The 20,447-nt window shown below is 41.4% G+C and overlaps 1 protein-coding gene across 1 annotated transcript in view; it reads right to left on the bottom strand.

Annotated features, from left to right (window-relative positions):
• The window catches only part of PITPNA (phosphatidylinositol transfer protein alpha), a 117,925-nt gene that overhangs the window by 25,019 nt on the left and 72,459 nt on the right, over positions 1–20,447 (bottom strand). Inside the window, exons 4-8 of the mRNA XM_077480556.1 lie at positions 19,957–20,048; positions 19,363–19,370; positions 16,521–16,595; positions 5,690–5,773; positions 792–869 (exon numbers count right to left, since the gene is read on the bottom strand). Of these exons, the coding sequence (XP_077336682.1) occupies positions 792–869; positions 5,690–5,773; positions 16,521–16,595; positions 19,363–19,370; positions 19,957–20,048 (337 nt within the window). The remainder of the gene's footprint in view (positions 1–791; positions 870–5,689; positions 5,774–16,520; positions 16,596–19,362; positions 19,371–19,956; positions 20,049–20,447) is intronic.

Genomic DNA, 20,447 nt, shown 5'->3' on the forward strand with positions numbered 1-20,447 from the left:
ATCAACTGTGGGTATAGAATTGGGTATATGGGATTGTATATTATTGTTTATTTTTTTGTGGTTGAACTAGATGGACTTGTGTCTTTTTTCAACCTGACTATGTATATAACTATGTGGGCTGTTTAAGGAAGTTGAAAAACAACAGACTTACAGGGGGACAAAAAAAACAAAAACAAAGACTGCTCTGTTAAAGTGGTTGTAAACCCTTACAAACCACTTTTCCCTACAGGTAAGCCTTTAATAAGGCTTACCTGTAGATACTGGAAATATCTCCTAAACCGTGCAGGTTTACCATATACGCTTGCGCTGACGTCAACGGCGCACTTTAGAAAGGGCCCGTGCTGTGACCGTCGGCTCCCATGCGAATGTGACGTCACGCGACTTTGGCCAGCCACAGAGCCAGAGTCCATGGCCCCGGAAGGAAGAGGGGGGAAGATGGATGGTTTCACCAGCGGGGACAGAGCAGACTTCGTTTGCAGGTAAGTGCCACATAATGGGCTAGTATGCGATGCATACTAGCCCATTATGCTTTAACTTTGCAGGGGGAAAAAAGGGAAGCAACACCCATCAGGGTTTACTTCCTCTTAAATTCTACTGACAGACCATATCATACATGTCATATTTGATTTTGACGATAGTAAAACTTTAAATCAAAGTAGCATATATCTCAAACATACAACCATAACAAAAAATGGCATCCTAATAAACAGCTTGCAATGGCCATATGCACCATGGACCTACGTTTGTGTATGACATAACACGCTATAAGAAAAAAAAAATATTAAAAATACCTTCCAGTCAGGAGCTAGTGGTCCTCGACCAGTTTTGATAGACTTAAATTTTGCTGGATCCTCTTCTGGTTTATAATCCTGAAATAAATGTAATCACTAAATCCATTAATGAGAACAGGCATGTAATTAGGTATTTATAACAAATATTTTCAAAGCAAATGTCACTCATGGAAAAAAAATTCACCACAGAAAGGCTCTTCTTTAAGATTGACCAGAACAATAGAAGGTGCTATTTTTTACATTTTGAAAGGTGTAAAAAAAAATAAAAAATAAAACTGAATAAAAACAATAAAATGCAAAGTTAAAAAATAATAAGTTTGCATTAGTGCAGTCCTCCTTTTCTACAGTTACACACAGGAAACAACTTGTTGCTGTGTCATGGTAGACAATGGGTAGGCAACCTCTAAAAGGCGGAGATCTACCTGGACAACATGGAAGAGATCAAAAGATCCCTGGGGTGCGGAGCCCAATTAAAGGATTGCATGAAGAACACAGTGTGTTACAGTAGTATTCTTTGCCCCCCCATGACATCAGCCCCTACAGTAGTGTCCTCTGCCACCCCCCCTCACAGTAGTGACCCCTACCACCTCTTTCACATCACCCCGAACAGTAGAGCCTTACGATCACCCCCCCCCTCCCCACACAGTAGTGTCCCATTGTCCTCTGCCCCCGTTTCACATAACCCCCCAACAGTAGTGGCCTCTGCCCCCCCCAGATTAGTGGCCCTCTGCCCCTCTTTCACATCACCCCCACAGTAATGTCCTCTGCCCCTCTTTCACATCCCCCTCACAGTAGTGTCCCCCCCGCAGTAGTGATTTCTGCCTCCTTTCACATCACCCCTCCCCCCCACAGTAGTGTCTCCTGCCCCTCTGCTCCCCCCCTCCATAGCAGTGTCCTTTGCCCCCCTTATCATCCCCCCAGTAATTTGCTCTGCTCCCGCTCCCTTTGAAACGTCCTGTGCCCCCCCACAGTAATGACCTCTGCCCCCTTCTCATCACCCACCACAGAACTGTGCTCTGCCCCTCTGATGACCTCCATAGTAGTGTCCTATGTTCCACACAGTAGTTTCCTCTGCCCTCCATAGAAACTACCTCTGCCTTCTTCACATCAGACCAATATGCTCCAGGAAAGCTCTTTCCATGCTGATCTAATCAAAATGACCAGAGCTGATCACCGTTGAAAGTCAAATGGTTTAGTGTGCCATTGAGAAGGTGATTACCTACAACTGACTGAGTTTACAAGTCATTTTTAGGAGGAGGAGGAGGATCCTTTTTCCAACTCATTAGTTCTGTTTTTGTTTTGTTTTTTTGACACGTTGGTGTCATATCTTTGACTTGGATGCTATAAGTAAATAGAGCTGGATAAAATAAGAACTGTCTGTCTCTTCATTTCAGGCTGCAAAGCAACAAAATGGGATTATTTTAAAGGGGGTGATTATTTTCTATACCAACTGTAGGTGCCCATAGACAGTGGATGACAATTATTTGATCCAGCCAAAATGACATCCATAAGCTCCCTTCAGATACAACTGACTGGGGTTCATCTGTGGCTAGACAAGTTAAAAACGTTTTGTTTCATCCGATCACTACTGTTTCTCCTAATAGGCAGACACTGGGGGTAACTACAGCGCTTCCCTAGTCTCACTGTATAAACCTAAAACACAAACAGCCACCATATATGCCCCTTCGTGTTCGGGCAAGGGCTGGGTAGCACATTCACTAGAAGGTCATCTTTAGTCTGCAACTGAAGTTATAGTGCCACTACATTTGGACATCCAATCATTTTGGGTTTAAATACAGATTGAGCACATAAAAGGGGTCTCATGCAGGCTTCGTTTTTAAAAATGGCTTCTGTAATTAGACAGGCTCTCACTTATACATAAATGAGAACCTGACTTTAAAAGTAGAACCCCAGGGTTCTTGTGTGCGCTTTAACACCTGACTACAATTTAGCGCCTGCTTCTGACTCCTCAATGTTGCAATACATAAGGATAACCAAAGTCCCTTTGTTTAGCTACGATTGGCAACGCCATCTGGGTAGTATGAAATATTAAGGGTTGTGTTATGTCTGTAACAAAAGTATTCAGCTAAAATAATGCAGAAAAAAAGAAAAGTGTCCTGCTTTTGGTTAGGGACACCATGTGCAATTGCAATCCTCTATGCAGCATCATAAAAGTATATAAAGCCACCATGACTGCACCGCCAACACAAAAATAGCATGCAGTCTGTAAACAAGAAATTACTATTTCCATCTGTGAATTCCCACATAGGCAGCTCTTTCAATACACTATTTTTTTAAAGCCACTTTTTGTTTCTATCTAATTAACTTAAACTATTTTAACCAATATCATGGTGGGTTTGAATGTGTATTGTTCAGGTTCAATGCATGATGACTAGAATATTACAGTTAACCATAGACAATGATTATCTCTATCTATAAACAGAGATATGCATAAAGATTTAAAAATATATTTGGACGATTGGTATATTTGGATAATTTAGGCTGGGTTCACACTTATGTGATGCCAGAGATCGCATGTGATTTGCATCTCTGTGAACATCAAATGCACAGTCTGTGCGATGCAAATTCAGCCATACAGTTTGTATGGCTGAAATTGCATCACATTCGCACAAAAATGGTGCAGGGCCCTTCTGTCCACACTGGAATCGGATCGTATGAGTGTTCAGACCCATGTGATCCAATTCTGTCCAATTTGGGGGTGTCATTAAAGTGGTTGTACACCCTCCCCCACAACTTTGTCCCATGAAAATCAGCATAAAAAGCTCTAATGAACACTGCTTGTAGATATCTCCTTACTTGCTTAGTATTGTTGTAATTCTTGCTGTTCTATAGAATGAAGTCACTGAGCATGCCCAGATCTCCCCTGATTTAAGGCACACTCTCTATGTCTAATCTATCTGTTATCAGGACTTCCTACAGCACACAACACTGAACTCTGCTAATCACTCAGAGCTTCCTGCTACACACCATGTGACATCACATACAGTCTAAACTGCAGGCATTACTGCAGTCTTATCAGCTGAAGCTGATAAGTCTGACAAAGGGAAACAGACATCAGCACAAGTAAATACTATGAAATAAACAAGTAAGCTATGAACAGGGAAGCAGGGTTGTCATAGAAATGTTGGATTGAGAAGGAGGCTTGGTTAACAGTACAGGAAGTGCTCAATGTAAGGGCGGAAATACACTCCACTGTGGACTCAGAAAACAATACTTAACCACTTGGTTCCCACACTACGTCTATTGACGTCATGGGCTTTCAGTGGTTATATCTAAATGATGCCTGGGGCCACAGACATCATTCAGATATTGCAGTTTTCAGCCGGCGATTCCCTGCACCATAAGAATGATCATAGCGGCTGTTCCGCCGCTTGATCATTCTTATGGGTGGCGGGAGGGGACGCCCCCCCTCCCGCCGCCCTCCGATGCTTCTACCGACTCACCGTTTCCATCGGTGAGTCGGTCACAGGATCCGCCGGCCCCAGCAAGTAATCTTAGATATTTCCGGCGGAGGCCGGGCGCGATGTTATGACGTCACGTCCGGCCTCGGTATTCAAATTAACAGCGCCGATCTGGCTAGGAAGCCAGGATCTTTTTTTTTTCTTTTGTTTTTTATTCTTCCCAGCCTAGAGGTGAGATATGGGGTCTTATTGACCCCATATTTCACTGTAAATAGGTCCGATCGTGCCATATTCCTGTTACAAGGGATGTTTACATTCCTTGTAATAGGAATAAAAGTCATCATTTTTTTTTTTTTTTAAGTGTAAAACTAAAAAAAAAAATGAACAATAAAAAAAAAAAAATGAACAATAAAAAAAAAAAAATGTAAAGCGCCCCTGTCCCTGTGAGCTCGCACACAGAAGCGAACGCATACGTAAGTCCCGCCCACATATGAAAACAGTGTTCAAACCACACATGTGAGGTATCGCCGCGAACGTTAGAGCGAGAGCAATAATTCTAGCCCTAGACCTCCTCTGTAACCCAAAATATGTAACCAGTAAAAAAAATTAAAGCGTCGCCTATGGGGATTTTTAAATACCAAAGTTTGGCGCCATTCCACGAGCGCGTGCAATTTTGAAGCGTGACATGTTGGGTATCTATTTACTCTGCGTATCCTCCTCTTTCACATTATGCAAAAAAATTGGGCTAACTTTACTGTTTTTTTTTTTTTTTTTTTTTAAGCATGAAACAGTTTTTTTTCTGAAAAAAACATGTTCGAAAAATTGCTGCGCAAATACCGTGCGAGATAAAAAGAGCAACGAGCGCCATTGTATTCTCTAGGGTCTTTGCTAAAAAAAACATATATAAATGTTTGGGGGTTCTATGTAATTTTCTAGCAAAAAAATTAGGAATTTTACATGTAGGAGAGAGATGTCAGAATTGGCCTGGGTGCGAAGTGGTTAAGATGGCGCTGCCTAACCCCTGGAAACCATTTTTTTTAAAGTTTCTTTAAAACAGTAAGTAATATGCAATTTGGGCTGGATTACAGTGGCTATAGTCTGATAATGACTTATTATAATGGACTAAATGAAAAGAAGCATCAGAGTGGGAGAGTTTACTTCCTCTTTAACTTTACATTGATACCCACAGCAGTTTGCAGAGAGCAATGTGAACTGCGTGCGAGTCAGATGCGATGTAGGTTCGCTGTGGTTCCTGCATCGCACCAGTGTGAAACCAGCCTTAATGTTAAGTGGAAACACTATAATACAATACACAACTGCTTTCTAGATAAACGCACAGTCAGAAAAAAGTAATAGTCTGCAAAAATATTTAGTAGGTGATTAAGCTAGCCATACACTGTTCGATTTCCCTGTTTCAATCCCAGCAGATATAGTAATTTATTTTTAAGTTACAAAGATACCACAAAATATACCAACCTTGGAGAGAACCTGGTTTCGATCTGCAATATCAATTTGTACTACTTCCACATTTTTCCAAACATCTGGCTCTAACTTATGAACCTGCAGAGAAACAGGGAACATTAATACATGTAAAATTCAGAACTACAGAAAGTATGAAGAAAATACTAAACCATAAATCAACTTCAAAATATAGCCTCCCCATTGCCTAGATACATATTACCATAAATCGCAATGTAAATACACTCTTTTCCAATGTTTTTCTATGCAGTCATGATTGTAAAAACTATGGCTCCTCTTTGTGAATATGTGGATGATTGGAGTGAACTATTCCTCCTTCCAACACCACCCAGAAGCTATGTAAACCAGTGCTGATTAAGCCCAGTTGTCGGCCCTTCACATACACACAGAGGAGCCATAGCTTTGGTCACCAAGATGCATAGAAAAACATGGAAGTGAATATGGACTTGCTTGTAAATTCAAAATCTGGAGCACAGTACAGGACAAATGCTGCATATTCATAGACCCTGGATCATAGGCTGCTGTCTTTAGGTGATTGGAAACGGGCAAATCCTTTGGACACGCCATCCCTTCCTCGGATATACCCCTATAACCTTAACCCATTTCATGAGAACTCAGTTTTTTAGCAAGCAATGCAGAATAACACAGGGACAGGGGGAGGGTGGTCTGTGTCCTGTACGTTATGCTAAGACATGGAATTTACTTGTAAGTCAGAATTCCTTTTATCTTAATCATACAGTATAGGACACAGGCTGGATTAGTTTCTATTTATAGTTCATATTCCTTTAGGTTCTGGGTTTCAAAACCTATGCCATTAAAAATAATGACTGAGAAGATTAAGCAGGGGGCCTTGAAACAGTATGTCTGGCCTATTTGGAAGAGGTCAGGGTAGTCTTCCAGAACTTTGAGCATATCTGTCTACAAGGTTCTTCTGGGCAAGTTTTGTGCAATGAGGATCACAAATTTTTTCTCTTCCTCGATCGAGCGGCCGAGGAGAAAGAGCATTGGAAAGAAGCCACATAATAACCTGAGTCCATGTCATAAGTCCATGGAATTACCAGAACATTAGATGCCAGTGCCAGAGGATCCTTGGTCCGGGTCACAAATAGAGGTACCTTGTTGTTGAAGATTTTCACATCTTGAATCCCTCATTCCTGACACAGAAGGTTTAAGATATTGGAATGAAGGGACCACTGCCCTTGGTCTTAGCAGGAAATCCGCCTTCCGATTCTCCACTTCCAGGATGTGAGCAGCAAAGATTGCTGGACAGCGTTTTTTTTTTCCCCCCAGGAGATGATCAGCCTTATTTCTTTTAAAGGTTGCCCGATTCCTAGTGCCCCTGATGATTGATCTAAGCCACTGAAGTGGCATTGTCTAACTGCACCTTGATTGGGTATCTTTAAAACAAAGGGGGATCCAGTGGTGCAGAGCCAATTTATTAGTTCTTAGATTTTGTTAGGGAGTTTTGCTTCTTTGGGTGGCCAGGTTCCCTGAACAGTGAGAGACTGGAACACTTCTCTTCAGCTTATTGGGCTGGCATCTGTTATCACCTTCCACAGGTGTGAGAGGAATTACATTCCTATTTCCAAGGCTGGATTGGCAATTTACCAAGCTAGAGAGTTCTTCCCTAAACTGGGGAAAAGCATAGGGAAGTCAAAAGATGGAGTATATATTATAGGCCAAGAGAATGTTGTGTGGAAGGGCCCTGACTTTCCAGAACAGAGCAAAGGGAACAGCCTAGCATGAGGCCACCATGAGACCCAGGCCTCTCCTGGTGAATTTCACAGAAAGAGGTATTTTTGATCATGAAGTATAACTATAGGCAAAACTATTTTTTCAACTTTGGATAGAGTAAGGGATGGTCATAACCCCTGTCAGTATATTTTTGTCATCTGTGTCCCTTTGAGGAGATTTCCCTTCACTTCCTGTGCAATATCCAAAATAGGAAGTCAGAAAATCCCTGCAAATTAAGGGATTACCTTGGGGACCCCCAGGGCACCAGAACTAGTGCCCCCATTGGAAAAATTTCCTCTCTATTTTTCTGGGGACAGCCAAAAATTTTGAATATTCAATGATAATGGTAAACAGGACAAATAGAGAGGGTGAATCAAAAATCATCTAGGTACCCCGAGTTCTTAAGACTGCAAGCAGTAGGCATAGGATAGGCCAAACAGCAGTGCAACAAATTGGAAGTGTTTGTCTCCTATTGCAAATCGCAGAAAGTTCTGATGAGGTGGGTAAATGAAAATACGGAGGTTGGCATCTTAATGTCAATTATACTCCTTGTTTCAAAGAGGCAATACCAGACCTTACATATTCCACGTGAAACATGTAAACGTGAATATACCTGTTTAGGGATTTTAGGTCCAGGATATAACAAACACCCTCACTGGGTTTTGGTACAGTGAATAGGTTTGAATTAAATTATATGAACCTGTCTTCTAGAGGCACCTGAACAACTACTCTCTGGGACAATAGATGGTCCAAGGCAGTCGGAGAATCTGACTGTCCTTGAACAGATTTTGGTTGGTTTGCGAGAAGAAAACTTTGAGGGGGTGGAATTTGAAACTACTTTGTACCCTTCTGAAACCGCTGTTTGAACCCATAGGTGTGGGACATCTGTGACCCAGAGGAATGCAAACTAACAGATGTCAACCCCTTATTGTGAAGAAGGCTTTGGGGTAGACTTGGTGGGCTTTAGGTTTCAAGTCTTGCACCAAAAGTAAGGGCTGAATTTTTTGAAGCCTTAGGAAAGCTGTGGGGCACTCTGCACTTTGGGGCGGTAGAACCCCTGAAGAGGGGGATTTTGGAGCCTTCTGCTGTTGAAGGACTTTTTCTCCTGTGACATCTTTTATGAACTTGTCAAGTGCCTCACCATAGAGACACTCTCCTTTAAAGGGCATATATTACAGGCAGCTACAGAATACTATGTTTGCAGTCATAAGATTCTGTGCATATGGACAGAAGTAAGAGCCATTCTAGAAATGTGTTTTCACTTGTTCTAGGGCATCAACACAGAAAAGTAAGTGTCTTGCCAGAGTTCAGTCCTGAAACACAGTATTCTGTTTGTTGTTCATTGCCCTAGTCCAATTGGATGCGGTTTGAAAAACAGAAACTGCAGCAATAGCTGGTTTCAAGGTTGGACTTGTAAGGACAGCCTTTAAGAGTATAGCCCCGTACACACTATCAGATTGTCTGCTGAGTTTTTCCTTCAGATTTACCAAAACCATATAATATGAGGTCAAACCTTAGGAGTTTCAATGTGTATGCAATCAGGCAGGCCCTTCTACTACATGGTTTTGGTAAATCTGAAGGAAAAACTCAGCAGACAATCTGATAGTGTGTACGGGGCTTATCTCAAATTTTGTCTCAGCAGAATCTCCTAAAGGCAACGTTCACATTTAAAGCATTTGTTACACAAACACTTCATATTCCTGATATATGCCTGCTGTACCATGTACGAGACAGTATCCTGTTCTCTTTTTGTATCCCTCTGCTTTCCTATTAAAAACTGACCACACTATGCAGAAGAATACACGGTGGTCAGTTCTCTAGAAGTGCTGGGAACTGAGTGTACTCTCCTCCAATGATCAGACTTGTCCTGTCACGCCCCCTGCTACACAGCCATTCACTGGGAAGCTCTGTATGTGTGTGTCTGCTTTTCCCCCCAGCTATTACACAGCTGAGAACAGAGGGAATATGATCATCTATAAAAAAGGGGAAAAGGTTATTTATAATGTTCTTTTTTTAAAGAAAGCTGGAGGAAGAGTGAATAGACTGATCTTAGTTCACTGAGAACTACAAGTCCATCTGCCATTCAGACAGGATTTACATTTTTATTAAGCCCTGGTTCACACTGCTGCGACTTTGAATCCGACATCCCTGCGTGACTTCATCACGGCTTGCATACAAGTAGCACAGGAAGGAGTCGATTTTGGATTGGAGTGTCTTTTACAGTTCATTGGAAATTGGACTGAAACAGTTTGTGGACACCATATGATAATATTGGTTAGTGTGGATGCATTTTGTTGGTTATTTGTATGGTACATTTTACGGTACATTTTCTGCATGAGTGCATGTTATATTATTCATTCAGATTTTGTATTTATACACATATATGAACTATATGTTCACTTTGGAAGCGCTGTACTAATTTTGAGTTTAGCAGTAGTTGGTAAGGTGTGTAAATCAATTTGTAGTGCTGGCTAGCTCATTTCATATTATATACAGTAAATTGCTTTTAGCTAGTAATAGGTGGCGTGGAGATATTAGGATTTTTTATGATCCCGGTGAATAAATAACGTGGCTGTAAGGGTGGAGCGCGATGTCCCAGCCCTGCCTCTCCACCTTCACCAAGCTAGCCACACTATTTTAAAGTCATAAGATGGCAAGCAAACATATATTAAAACTTAAATAAATAAGCATAGCCAAAGTCACAAAGGTGATAAGGTTTCCAGACTGAAAATGACACAGTGATTTACAAAAATCGGCAGAATGGCACGGGCAGGCAAAAGAGTGTACCCGTACGTCCCTTTGAACCTGCCACCTAGCTGGCGCATGCCCGCGGGTCCCACAAACTCAATGTTCTCCGGCGGCCCGCGACTGCGGTGAGGAGAGGCAGAATGGGGAGGTGCCTATATAAGCAAGGCATTTCTCTGTTCTGACTAGCAACATGACAGGGATCTAGTGCTCCCTGTCATCGGGAGCAGTGATCTCTGTCATGTTGTAGTGAGCCCATCCTCCCTACAGTTAGAACACACTTAACCCCTTGATTGCCCCCTAGTGTTTAACCCCTTCCCTGTCAGTGTCATTTATACAGTTATCAGTGGTTATTTGTAGCTCTGAGCTAAAATGCCAATGGCCCCAAAATAGTGTCAAAAGTGTCCGATCTGTCCGCCATAATGTCACAGTCCCGATTAACATTTTAAGTAAAAAATACAAAAAATGTCATAAATCTATCCCCTATTTTGTAGACGCTATAACTTTTGCGCAAACCAATGAATATGTGTGCTTCTTGGCCTTTTGGCTTAGATCAAGTGTAGTATCTTATCAGTTGCCAAAGGAAGCGCTGCTCCACCCCTATAGAGAGGGTTTGGTCAGCATTCTCTGATGGCGTAATTAGCATCTGGAAGGATGGTTTCGGTAGGGGTCACGTCGTGCCGCCCGACAGTAAAATGGGGGCCGATGTATGATAGAGTCTGAGCCGTCTGGAAGGGTGCTCCTGGTGAGGATGGGTGCTGCATCTGGGTCTGATTAGGGGGTCGGCTCTATGGCCTTCTGGCCTAGATTGGGGTAGCTCTAGCTCTGAACAGTTTTCTGGGAGGAAACACCGGGTCCAAATTGCAAAGCGGGGAGGAACGCTTAGTACTTCTGGATGTAATTAGGTAGGAGGGACAGGAGCAGGGGTTCAAGCTTGTGGTGGGCAGGCTCTCCCCGAGCTTCCTGAACTCCATGCCTTCCTGACCGGAGTGGGGGCTGCTGTGGTCTGGGCTGTGGGTCAGGGTTGGGGTTTGAAAGCCTATGGAGTATGTGCCCCTGGAGCGGCAGTCCAGGGGTGCCTAAATATCACTGTGAGTGAGGGTCACTTTGATTTTGGGCACCAAGGACACTACACCATATAACAACATGCTTTTTTAGCACCTGCCTCTTGGGCCGGGCCTTTTGGCTAGGACCAGAGGAATTTTTTATTCCTGGTCGGAGGGCCTGGTCATTGTTCCACACAATGGCCACTCTTTTCACTCTTCCTCTCCACTATCCCTTCCCCACTTTATTTATTTTCTTGTGTGTCACGTCCTGTTTTGTCACTTTGCACGTTTGCTGTGATGAGTAGGGTCACAGGTCCCAGGGCCTGTCCTGAAAGTCTGGGGAGGGGGTGGACATGGCCTTCTGGCTTAGTTCGCCCTCTCTCTTAGGGTTGGGGTCTCCTTTCGGGGGAGCCTCACCAAGTATTTGGGTGGGTCTGTTTCGGCAGACCTTCCAAAGAATGGGGTCTGCCTGGTTTCGGCCAGAAAGACCAAGTTTTAAGTGTCCTTGTCCCTGTCTGGAGCCTAACACCCCGGGGGATTCAGGACAAGGCCCTCTGATTTTAGAGGGCTTGTGTAAATGTCTGCACTCTTTTGTGTCACTCTTTATGCACAGGGTGAAGTTTTTGAGTGTGTTTTGCACGCCACAGGCTTTCTAAAAAAAAAAAAAAAAAAAAAAAATAAATTTTTTTAAATCAGGGCTGCACTCGCAGAGAGGAGCAAACTCTAGGAAACAAACAAAAGCAAAAAAGGCGCCTCTAAGTGAAGAATTACAAACTTTTAATATCCACAAGAAGGGTTAAAAACACTTACAGGATCTGCAGTAAATTAAGGCATGTTATGTATTCATAAAACTGGTGGTCCGGCATAACAACTACCGTGGAACGAAAGCTGGAAACTGGAAGTAGTCATCAAAATGGCACTCAGAGACTTCCTGCCGAGTAATAATACGATCACTAAGTGCATCCTTAACAAGGGAGGTAGCTTTCAAGGTAAACCGGGGCAGTGGGTCAGTCTTAAGGGTAATATATTGTTAGTGTCTGACAGGCCTCTGCGACATAATCAGCTCTATTTTGTACAACAATGCCACCTCCTCTGACCATGTGGTTTACTGCTTGACATGCCCCTGTGGTCTTTTTTATGTTGGGCGAACTATTAGGCCATTACGTAAGCGATTTGGCGAACATCGCCGTTTCATTACTAATGGACAGGACACTCAGTGTCCCTAGACACTACCTCGAATACCAAAACAACTCTACTGATGGTCTTAAGGTTTGGGTTATTGAGGATGTTAAAATCAGTGCCATACTTTAGAAGTTTATTTTGTATATTCGTTTTCACTTCACACTTCCTCATTTGGTGATTGTTTTTCCATAGCCCATGGGATGCATATATATATGTGTGTGTGGGTGATGTGCGTTATGCCCTATTCCCCGGACATGTGTACACACATTTATGCATTATGTAGATATATATGATCTATCTGTGACCTTTTTTGCATATGCATTTATGTGTATGCAAATATGTATGTGTATACCCATATGTCTTTATTTGACATCTGATCTTTTCTCTTAATGTGATGTACTATTTTTTAATAGTCAGTTTTTATCACTCATTTTAGTGCTTTCTAGAAACAAAAGTAATTTTTTCCCCCCAATGAAATTGCCATTGCCATTAGTGAGAGTGCAACCCTGCCGCAGTGTTCCACTCTATATCTATGTGCTGGTTCCACCGACAGTCTGGCCTCATTTACTTCTTAAGTATTTATTTGTTTTTTCCCCTTCGTTATATTTATAGTTACATAGTAGTTGAGGTTGAAAAAGACACAAGTCCATCAAGTCCAACCTATGTGTGCGATTATATGTCAGTAATACACTGTATATCCCTGTATGTTGCGGTCGTTCAGGTGCTTATCTAATAGTTTCTTGAAACCATCAATGCCCCTCCCTGAGACCACCTCCTGTGGAAGGGAATTCCACATCCTTGCCGCTCTTGCAGTAAAGAACCCTCTACGTAGTTTAAGGTTAAACCTCTTTTCTTCTCATTTTAATGAGTGGCCACGAGGCTTGTTAAACTCCCTTTTACGAAAAAGTTTTATCCCTATTGTGGGGTCCCCAGTATGGTATTTGTATGGCATTTGTAAATTTAAATCATATCCACTCTCAAGCATCTCTTCTCCAGAGAGAATAAGTTCAGTGCTCCAAATCTTTCCTCATAACTGACCATTCCGAATATTCCCCATTTATCACCACCCTCTGAACTTGCCCTTGTAGCCAGTTTTCAATCCATTTACTCATCCTATAGTCCATGCCAACGGACCTTATTTTGTACAGTAAACGTTTATGGATCCATGCTGATTACTGCTGATACTGTTGTCATTACTAAAATCTTGTATATAGTCCCTTATCATCCCCTCCAAGAGTTTACATACTATTGATGTTAGGCCAACTGGTCTGTAATTCCCAGGGATGTATTTTGGGCACTTTTTAAATATTGGTGCTACGTTGGCTTTTTTTCAGTCAGCTGGTACCATTCCAGTCAGTAGACTGTCAGTAAAAATTAGGAACAATGGTCTGGCAATTACTTGACGGAGTTCCCCAAGTAAAATATTTGTTTTCATTTTTTCCTGGCAAAGGCTACATCTTGTATTTAATCTTATCTCATGTTGTTTTATCTTCTACCCATATATGTTTATACATCCTGTTAGGACGTTTTTATTTCCTCCCCTTGTATTTTTACCCCCGCCTGTAGCCCCACCCACAGCCCGCCCACAGGTTATAAGTAGCTATACCTGGGCAAACGTGTAGTCATTGGCTTGATGAAGGAACCAAACAGAAGATCCGAAATGCATCCCATTTTGATGACTACTTCTGATTTCCGGCTTGCATTCCATGCTGGTTGTCCCATTCCCCCCCCCCCCCTGCTGGTGTCACTTCCGGGATCTTTTGCTCTTCACTAATCTGGACAGTGTGATTGTTCCATTAGTGTTAGAGCCCTAGGATGTCCATCTGCAGGCTACCCTGGTGGGACCTTCCGCTGCCATACACTGACATCGCTGGGAATTCTTTTACACACTGGGGACCCCTCCTATGCCGGACCACCTCCTTTATGAATACATGACAGGCCTTCATTTACTGCAGATCCTGTAAGTGTTTTTTAACCCTTCTAGGGGATGTTAAAAGTTTGTAATTCTGCACTTAAAGGCGCCTTTTTTGCTTTTGTTAGCAACAAGAATATCTGGCAAGTACTGGCTGTGTGGTACATGTGACAACAATCTCCCATTTTCTTCATATGTCTGGGCTATAGGGTGGCGTGGCAAGACAGAAGCCTTTTCTTATGAAGAAAAACATCCAAGCCTGGCTAATTTGCAAAAACATCTGAAGTCTCCCAAAAGCATGTGGAAAAATGTGTTATGGTCTGATGAAACCAAGGTTGAACTTTTTAGCCATAATTTCAAAAGATATGTTTGGCGCAAAAACAACACTGCACATCACCAAAAGAACACCATACCCAGAGCAAAGCATGGTGGTGGCAGCATCATGCTTTGGGGAGTTTTTTCTTAAGCTGGAACAGGGGCCTTAGTCAAGGTAGAGGGAATTATGAACAGTTCCAAATACCAGTCAATGTTGGCACAAAACCTTCAGGCTTCTGCTAGAAAGCTTAACATGAAGAGGAACTTCATCTTTCAGCATAACAGCTCAAAGCATACATCCAAATCAACAAATGAATGGCTTCACCAGAAGAATAAAGTTTTGTAATGTCCAGACCTGAATCTGAGTGAAAATCTGTGGGGTGATCTGAAGAGGGCTGAGTACCGGAGATGCCCTCGCAATCTGACAGATTTGGAGTGTTTTTACAAAGAAGAGTTGGCAAATATTGCCAAGTCAAGATGTGCCATGCTGATAGAATCATACCCAAAATGACTGAGTGCTGTAATAAAATCAAAAGGCGCTTCAACAAAGTATGAGTTTAACCACTTAAGGACTGGAAAGATTTGCCCCCTTAATGACCGGGCCATTTTGTTGCTAAACGGCACTGCATAACTTTAACTGACAATTGCGTGGTCAAGCGACGCTGTACCCAAACAAAATTGATGTACTTTTTTTTGCCACAAATAGAGCTTTCCTTTGGTGGAATTTGGTCACCCCTGCAGTTTTTATTTTTTGCGCTATAAACGAAAAACTTGTAAATAACCTCAAAAATTGGAATTTTATGGGCAATAAAAAAAAAAATACATAAGTTATGCAATTTTTTTTATTTATTTATAGAAAATTGTTAAAAAAAAAATCTCTTATGTTGAAATTACAACACATCATTGAAACATTGTAAACATGGCACACTTCATGATTAAAAATTGCAGACATTGAACATAAACTATTTTAAACCATAAAGCGCTAATGCTTAAAAGCAGAAAAAACCCACGTTTTTAATGCAGCAATGCTACTAGCATTTTTTATAATGTCCAGTATGCATGAGGCCTAAGGAATAATAAATAACTAGGCCAAAGCCCAATTTTCCTATAAATGCCAATTTATGCATAACTGCCCAAATCCCTGTAGAAAATCTCTATGCATTTTTAAATCATATTCTTGCCCTGGGTTGTGACAATTCTACTTTTAAGTGTATTCAAACCCTTAAAAATGTTTATATATATATATATATATATATATATATATATATATATATATATATATATATTTATTTATTTGTTTATCAGTCCACAGATGTGGTGGTTGCATTGGTTTTCTTTTTTTAAGAGTTTTTGTTTTTTAAACAGGTGATCCAGACCATATGTACTTCCTGTACAAGGGTGACCACTCGCTGTATTGCATCTATGGAAGAATGTTGTCATTCTAGGAATGAACTATAAGACAAGACCTTCTGTCTTTACCTCCATAACATGAGGAGGTGTTTTGTAGTTCCCAGAGGTGAACTGGGCAGGGCTAATAACACTGCTTGGATCCAAAAGCAGCAAAGACAGAGAGCAAATGAAGTTACAAATCTGGCAACATGTACTATTCTGTAATTAAAGGATTTTTAAAGAGATAAAATTAGGATAAAATGTGCACAATTTGGAAAGGTGTACCAAAGACTTTTCTCATTTTATTTTGCCCATACATACATACCCTAAACATATATATCGAAAAAGCCTGCAAAATGAATACACTTTTCATTTAAAATGTATAGACTAACAGGCTGTGTTTAAGAACTTACAACATGCTGAAAATATATCTAACACATAGTGATTAGAGAAACTCCCATGGCAATAGCGATAATAATGAAGAGGTTTTGTGCGCGCCACTTACATTGTCTTGCATGCCAAGATCTGGCTTGTGCCACGTCTCAATCTTAATCAAAAAATCGTCCTTCATGTATTCATTCTGAAATGTAAGCACATGTCATAATGTGGTTATCTCTTATTGAGCCATCTTCACTAATTTTACAGTGAACTTTAATTAGCTAAATGTGCCAAGACTGTTAGCTTGTATTAGCCACATCGTAAAGATATTAAAATATGCAGCACAAGACCATCAAGAGAATACACTACGAAAGGATGAGAGAATATGATGCAAAAACATTATTCCTTTTTTCAGGAGGATCAGTAAATTATTTTCACAACCATGCACAATTAGGTGAATAATAATTTTTTTGCAACCAACCAGAACTGTACACAAGCCTAAAGTCAAAACTCAATGTGAAATACTTTTAGCAGTGCAGGCACTGATTCATGAGATAATTGCAACTGAGGGAACTACATAGCTATTAATACAAGAACATTCCCCAGTGAGCCATCAATAAATGTTCCCAAGGGAAAATATTCTGTCTGCAATAAAACCAGCACTGAAATGTAACAGAGAAATGTTTCTGGATCCACTGCATGAATAGCCAACTACACAGTGTGGTGGAACACAAATTAAAAAGGTCACACAGTTGGCTGAGACAGCAGTAGCTGCCGTGGAACTTCGAATGCCATCATAAGAATTTTCTACTCTTTTGTCGAGTACTACTTGACTACTAAAAAGTATATCTTATGTCAGATTTTTCCCTCCCCACTTCCATATGCAGGTTTGTAAACACAGGAACTTTGCATACACCTTGACTTTTGAGCTGCTTTCAGATCACTGCAAAATAAAAAGACCTTGGCTAACATCACATAGAAGGTTCCCCTATCTCCATCTGGTAAGCAATGGTGGGATAAGGTCAAGCAGTGCCCATGGGGAAGATGCCAAATTGCACCACCAATAACCCACCTCCCCGGTGGTGTCACTGGAACTCAGAAATGCCCCTGCATCAGTAATGTTACAAAAACAGATACCCCTAGGCAGGTGATGTTGCTGTAAGGAAAAATGTCCCTGCGCTGGTGGCGTCATTGTAAGCAAAAATTGCCCTGTCTCCATGGGATTGCTAAAAGGAAAAATGTCCCTGTGTCACTGGTAGGAAAAAATAAATAAAATGCCCTTGCAACTGTGGTGTCAATTGAAAAAAAAAAAAAAGGCCCTGCATCTGTGGGGGTCACTGGAAAGAAAAAAAGGCCCGGTGTCTGTGGTGTCACAGCTGACACAGCTCAGTCTCTATGCAAGAAGTGTGCAGTGAGCACAGAAACCTTGTCCACCCAACGAACCAACAAAGTGATTAAAGGTTAAAGGAAGAGAAGTAAAAAGGCTGCTCTACCATGTGTTTTTTTTTAATTGTGCCCCCTCCCTCCCCAACTGCAAGTGTAAACGAGCATAGTTATACATATGTGCCGCTCAGTTGCCACAGTATCACGCCTGTCATTTAGGTAGATGGAGAATGGAGCCCTCGACATTCTCCCAGCGCCCCTTCCTCTGCAGGATGACAGCACAACCAGGGCAGGTATCCCCCCCCTTCCCAGGCAAGTATACCAAACACAGAAAATACTGCCAAAGTCTCACCAAAAACCTAACACTGAATATGCAGTAAATACAGAATAGGACTCTTTAGCTCTTTTTTTTCCAGATGGCCCAAAATATATTGCTTGAAAGAAGAGAGAGTCCTCTTCATTTTCATTGAAATTTAAGGCATCTTTATATATACGAGTGCCTGAACTAAGTTTTGTGAGAATTATTGTAATGCACGTTCTGCTGCTACCATCAGAAAAACAGGTACTGACAGTAATGTTAAATTCTATTGACTAGATAAGTAAATACCACAAGCTGTTGATTTCACTTCACCTTCTAACTGATCTTTAACCAGTTTTAGTAATTTTATCTATCTCCTTTGAAGCCAATTACATCTTTGCTTGAGCTGGTTTACTCTTTTAAACAAGCCAGTCCAGTCCATTGCTGACATATGCACAGGGAGTTCAGTGGAGTCCATTCACCTTCAAGCTTCTTGCAGGATTATAGCTGAAGTGACCTTAGTACATCAACTCAACATTTAAAACTCCTAAGTGTGGTACCTCAGAGGTGCTGGGAAAAGGAACTTTCAGGGAGAATTCTTATCTAAACAGAGACCTGACAACTAAACTACTATGCAGAAAACAACAGAGTTTCTTCCCCAAGCAAAACGTGCCAAACATGTAAAAAAACGAAAGGACTATGGCCGCCTAAAAATATAGGGCGGGCTCCGTTGGAGTCCGCCTGCTCATCTGGGAATTTGTCCACTGTGTAGGCGGATGGCTAGTCTGTGTCCGCTCCGCTTATGAAGAGCAGACACAGACTTAGCCCGCTCTCCTCTATGGGTGGTCGGATGTAAACAGACCACCTGTCTGTTTACACCAAACTGCCATCTGATTTGACCTGCCAGAAGGATGGGGAATGGATCCCCCATACATCAGTTGTTAGCGGATAGGATCTTATCGGATGTTGGTAGGTGTCAACAGACACGTCTGTTGACTCCCGCCACTCTGCAAAGTGGAGTGGAGGGTCTGATTGTGTACACCTGAAAAACTAACAGGTGGATCTGATCGGTCCACTCGTGTGAAAGGGTCATAAAATGTTACTTTAATGTGCTGAGAACTGTAAATTACTATATAGCCCCACCAAATAGAAACATTTCAGCCCTTTCCGAGGAACGTCATTAAGCATAACCCAGTACTTTAGAACTGGCAATTTAGTCTGTGTTTATATTTAAACTGAAGATATACTTTGGTTATAATTTATTAAGAAATAAAAAAACAGTACTTACTGTAATTACTAATCGATGCAACATGGAAAAAAAAGAAGAAAAATTTTATTAATATGACACTGAATATATTCAATATTTCACATCCTTGCCATATTCTATTACACTGTTCTATATACTTTGTGTTTTATTACTCTGCAGCAGCAGGACACCAATTATATCTAATGTGATGTTCAGATGTTCAGCATGTACAACAAAGCCAAGTACTCATCGCTGATTCTCTAGAAGGTCAAGGCCCTGGGTTTAAATCCAGATATCAAGAAAAGACACACTGAAAACTGTTCCATTTTAAACAGAGTAGGTCAGGGGATGCCACCATGCAAGGAGATATCCTCAGGGAGACAAAAACAGCATATTGGTGCCAAGTTAGCATCTTTTTAGCCCTCCTTCCTCTCCCAACATTGGTAACAAGATGCCTGTCAAAATGGTCTGAATTATTCATGAAAAAAGAGCAGTGCAAGTGAGAAGCACATGCAGATTAGGTAACAAAGTCACAACTAGAGCAAAGAGGCTGCACAGTCAGATTGTGCTGCTGCAGACCATAGTGCTAGTAAGAGACAGGAGAGCTATTCATCTGATTATCGCCTCTCTACTCACCGGTTCTGCAGTAAGGGTAAGCATTCCAGGCCTTTTCGTGCATATTTAGTGCTCCTTCAGGCGCCAACATCCGTACAAATGTCGGGACTTTGCTGTATACAAAACAAAGAATGAATAGGTTTCATTTAAGAATACAAAGCACTTTTTAGGTGACGTAAACTTTCATAATGTAAGCAAAGTTGGAATAAACACACAACTTGCTAGAATCGTGTCGAATGTTGAACTGCCCTAACATTTGAACTATAGAAAGGATACACAATATCTACAATAAATTCTCTAAACAGTGAAATCCTGTAAATCTATGCTCATACATTGGGTATGCCAACAGTTCCAATAAAGCTGAACCCCCCCTGCAACTACGATTAAACTCATATTTATTTTGATTGGGGTGCCATTAGAAGTAATGGCATCACAAACGCATCCCATGTTTTGCCGTGATTCTGGATCCATGGACAGAATTGCCTGTGATTCCGGAATTCCCAGGTGTGAAT

Source organism: Lithobates pipiens, unplaced genomic scaffold (genome assembly GCF_037356315.1).
Source record: "Lithobates pipiens isolate NorthernLeopardFrog02 unplaced genomic scaffold, aLitPip1_a1.2 Scaffold_16, whole genome shotgun sequence".
Taxonomy (NCBI): domain Eukaryota; kingdom Metazoa; phylum Chordata; class Amphibia; order Anura; family Ranidae; genus Lithobates; species Lithobates pipiens.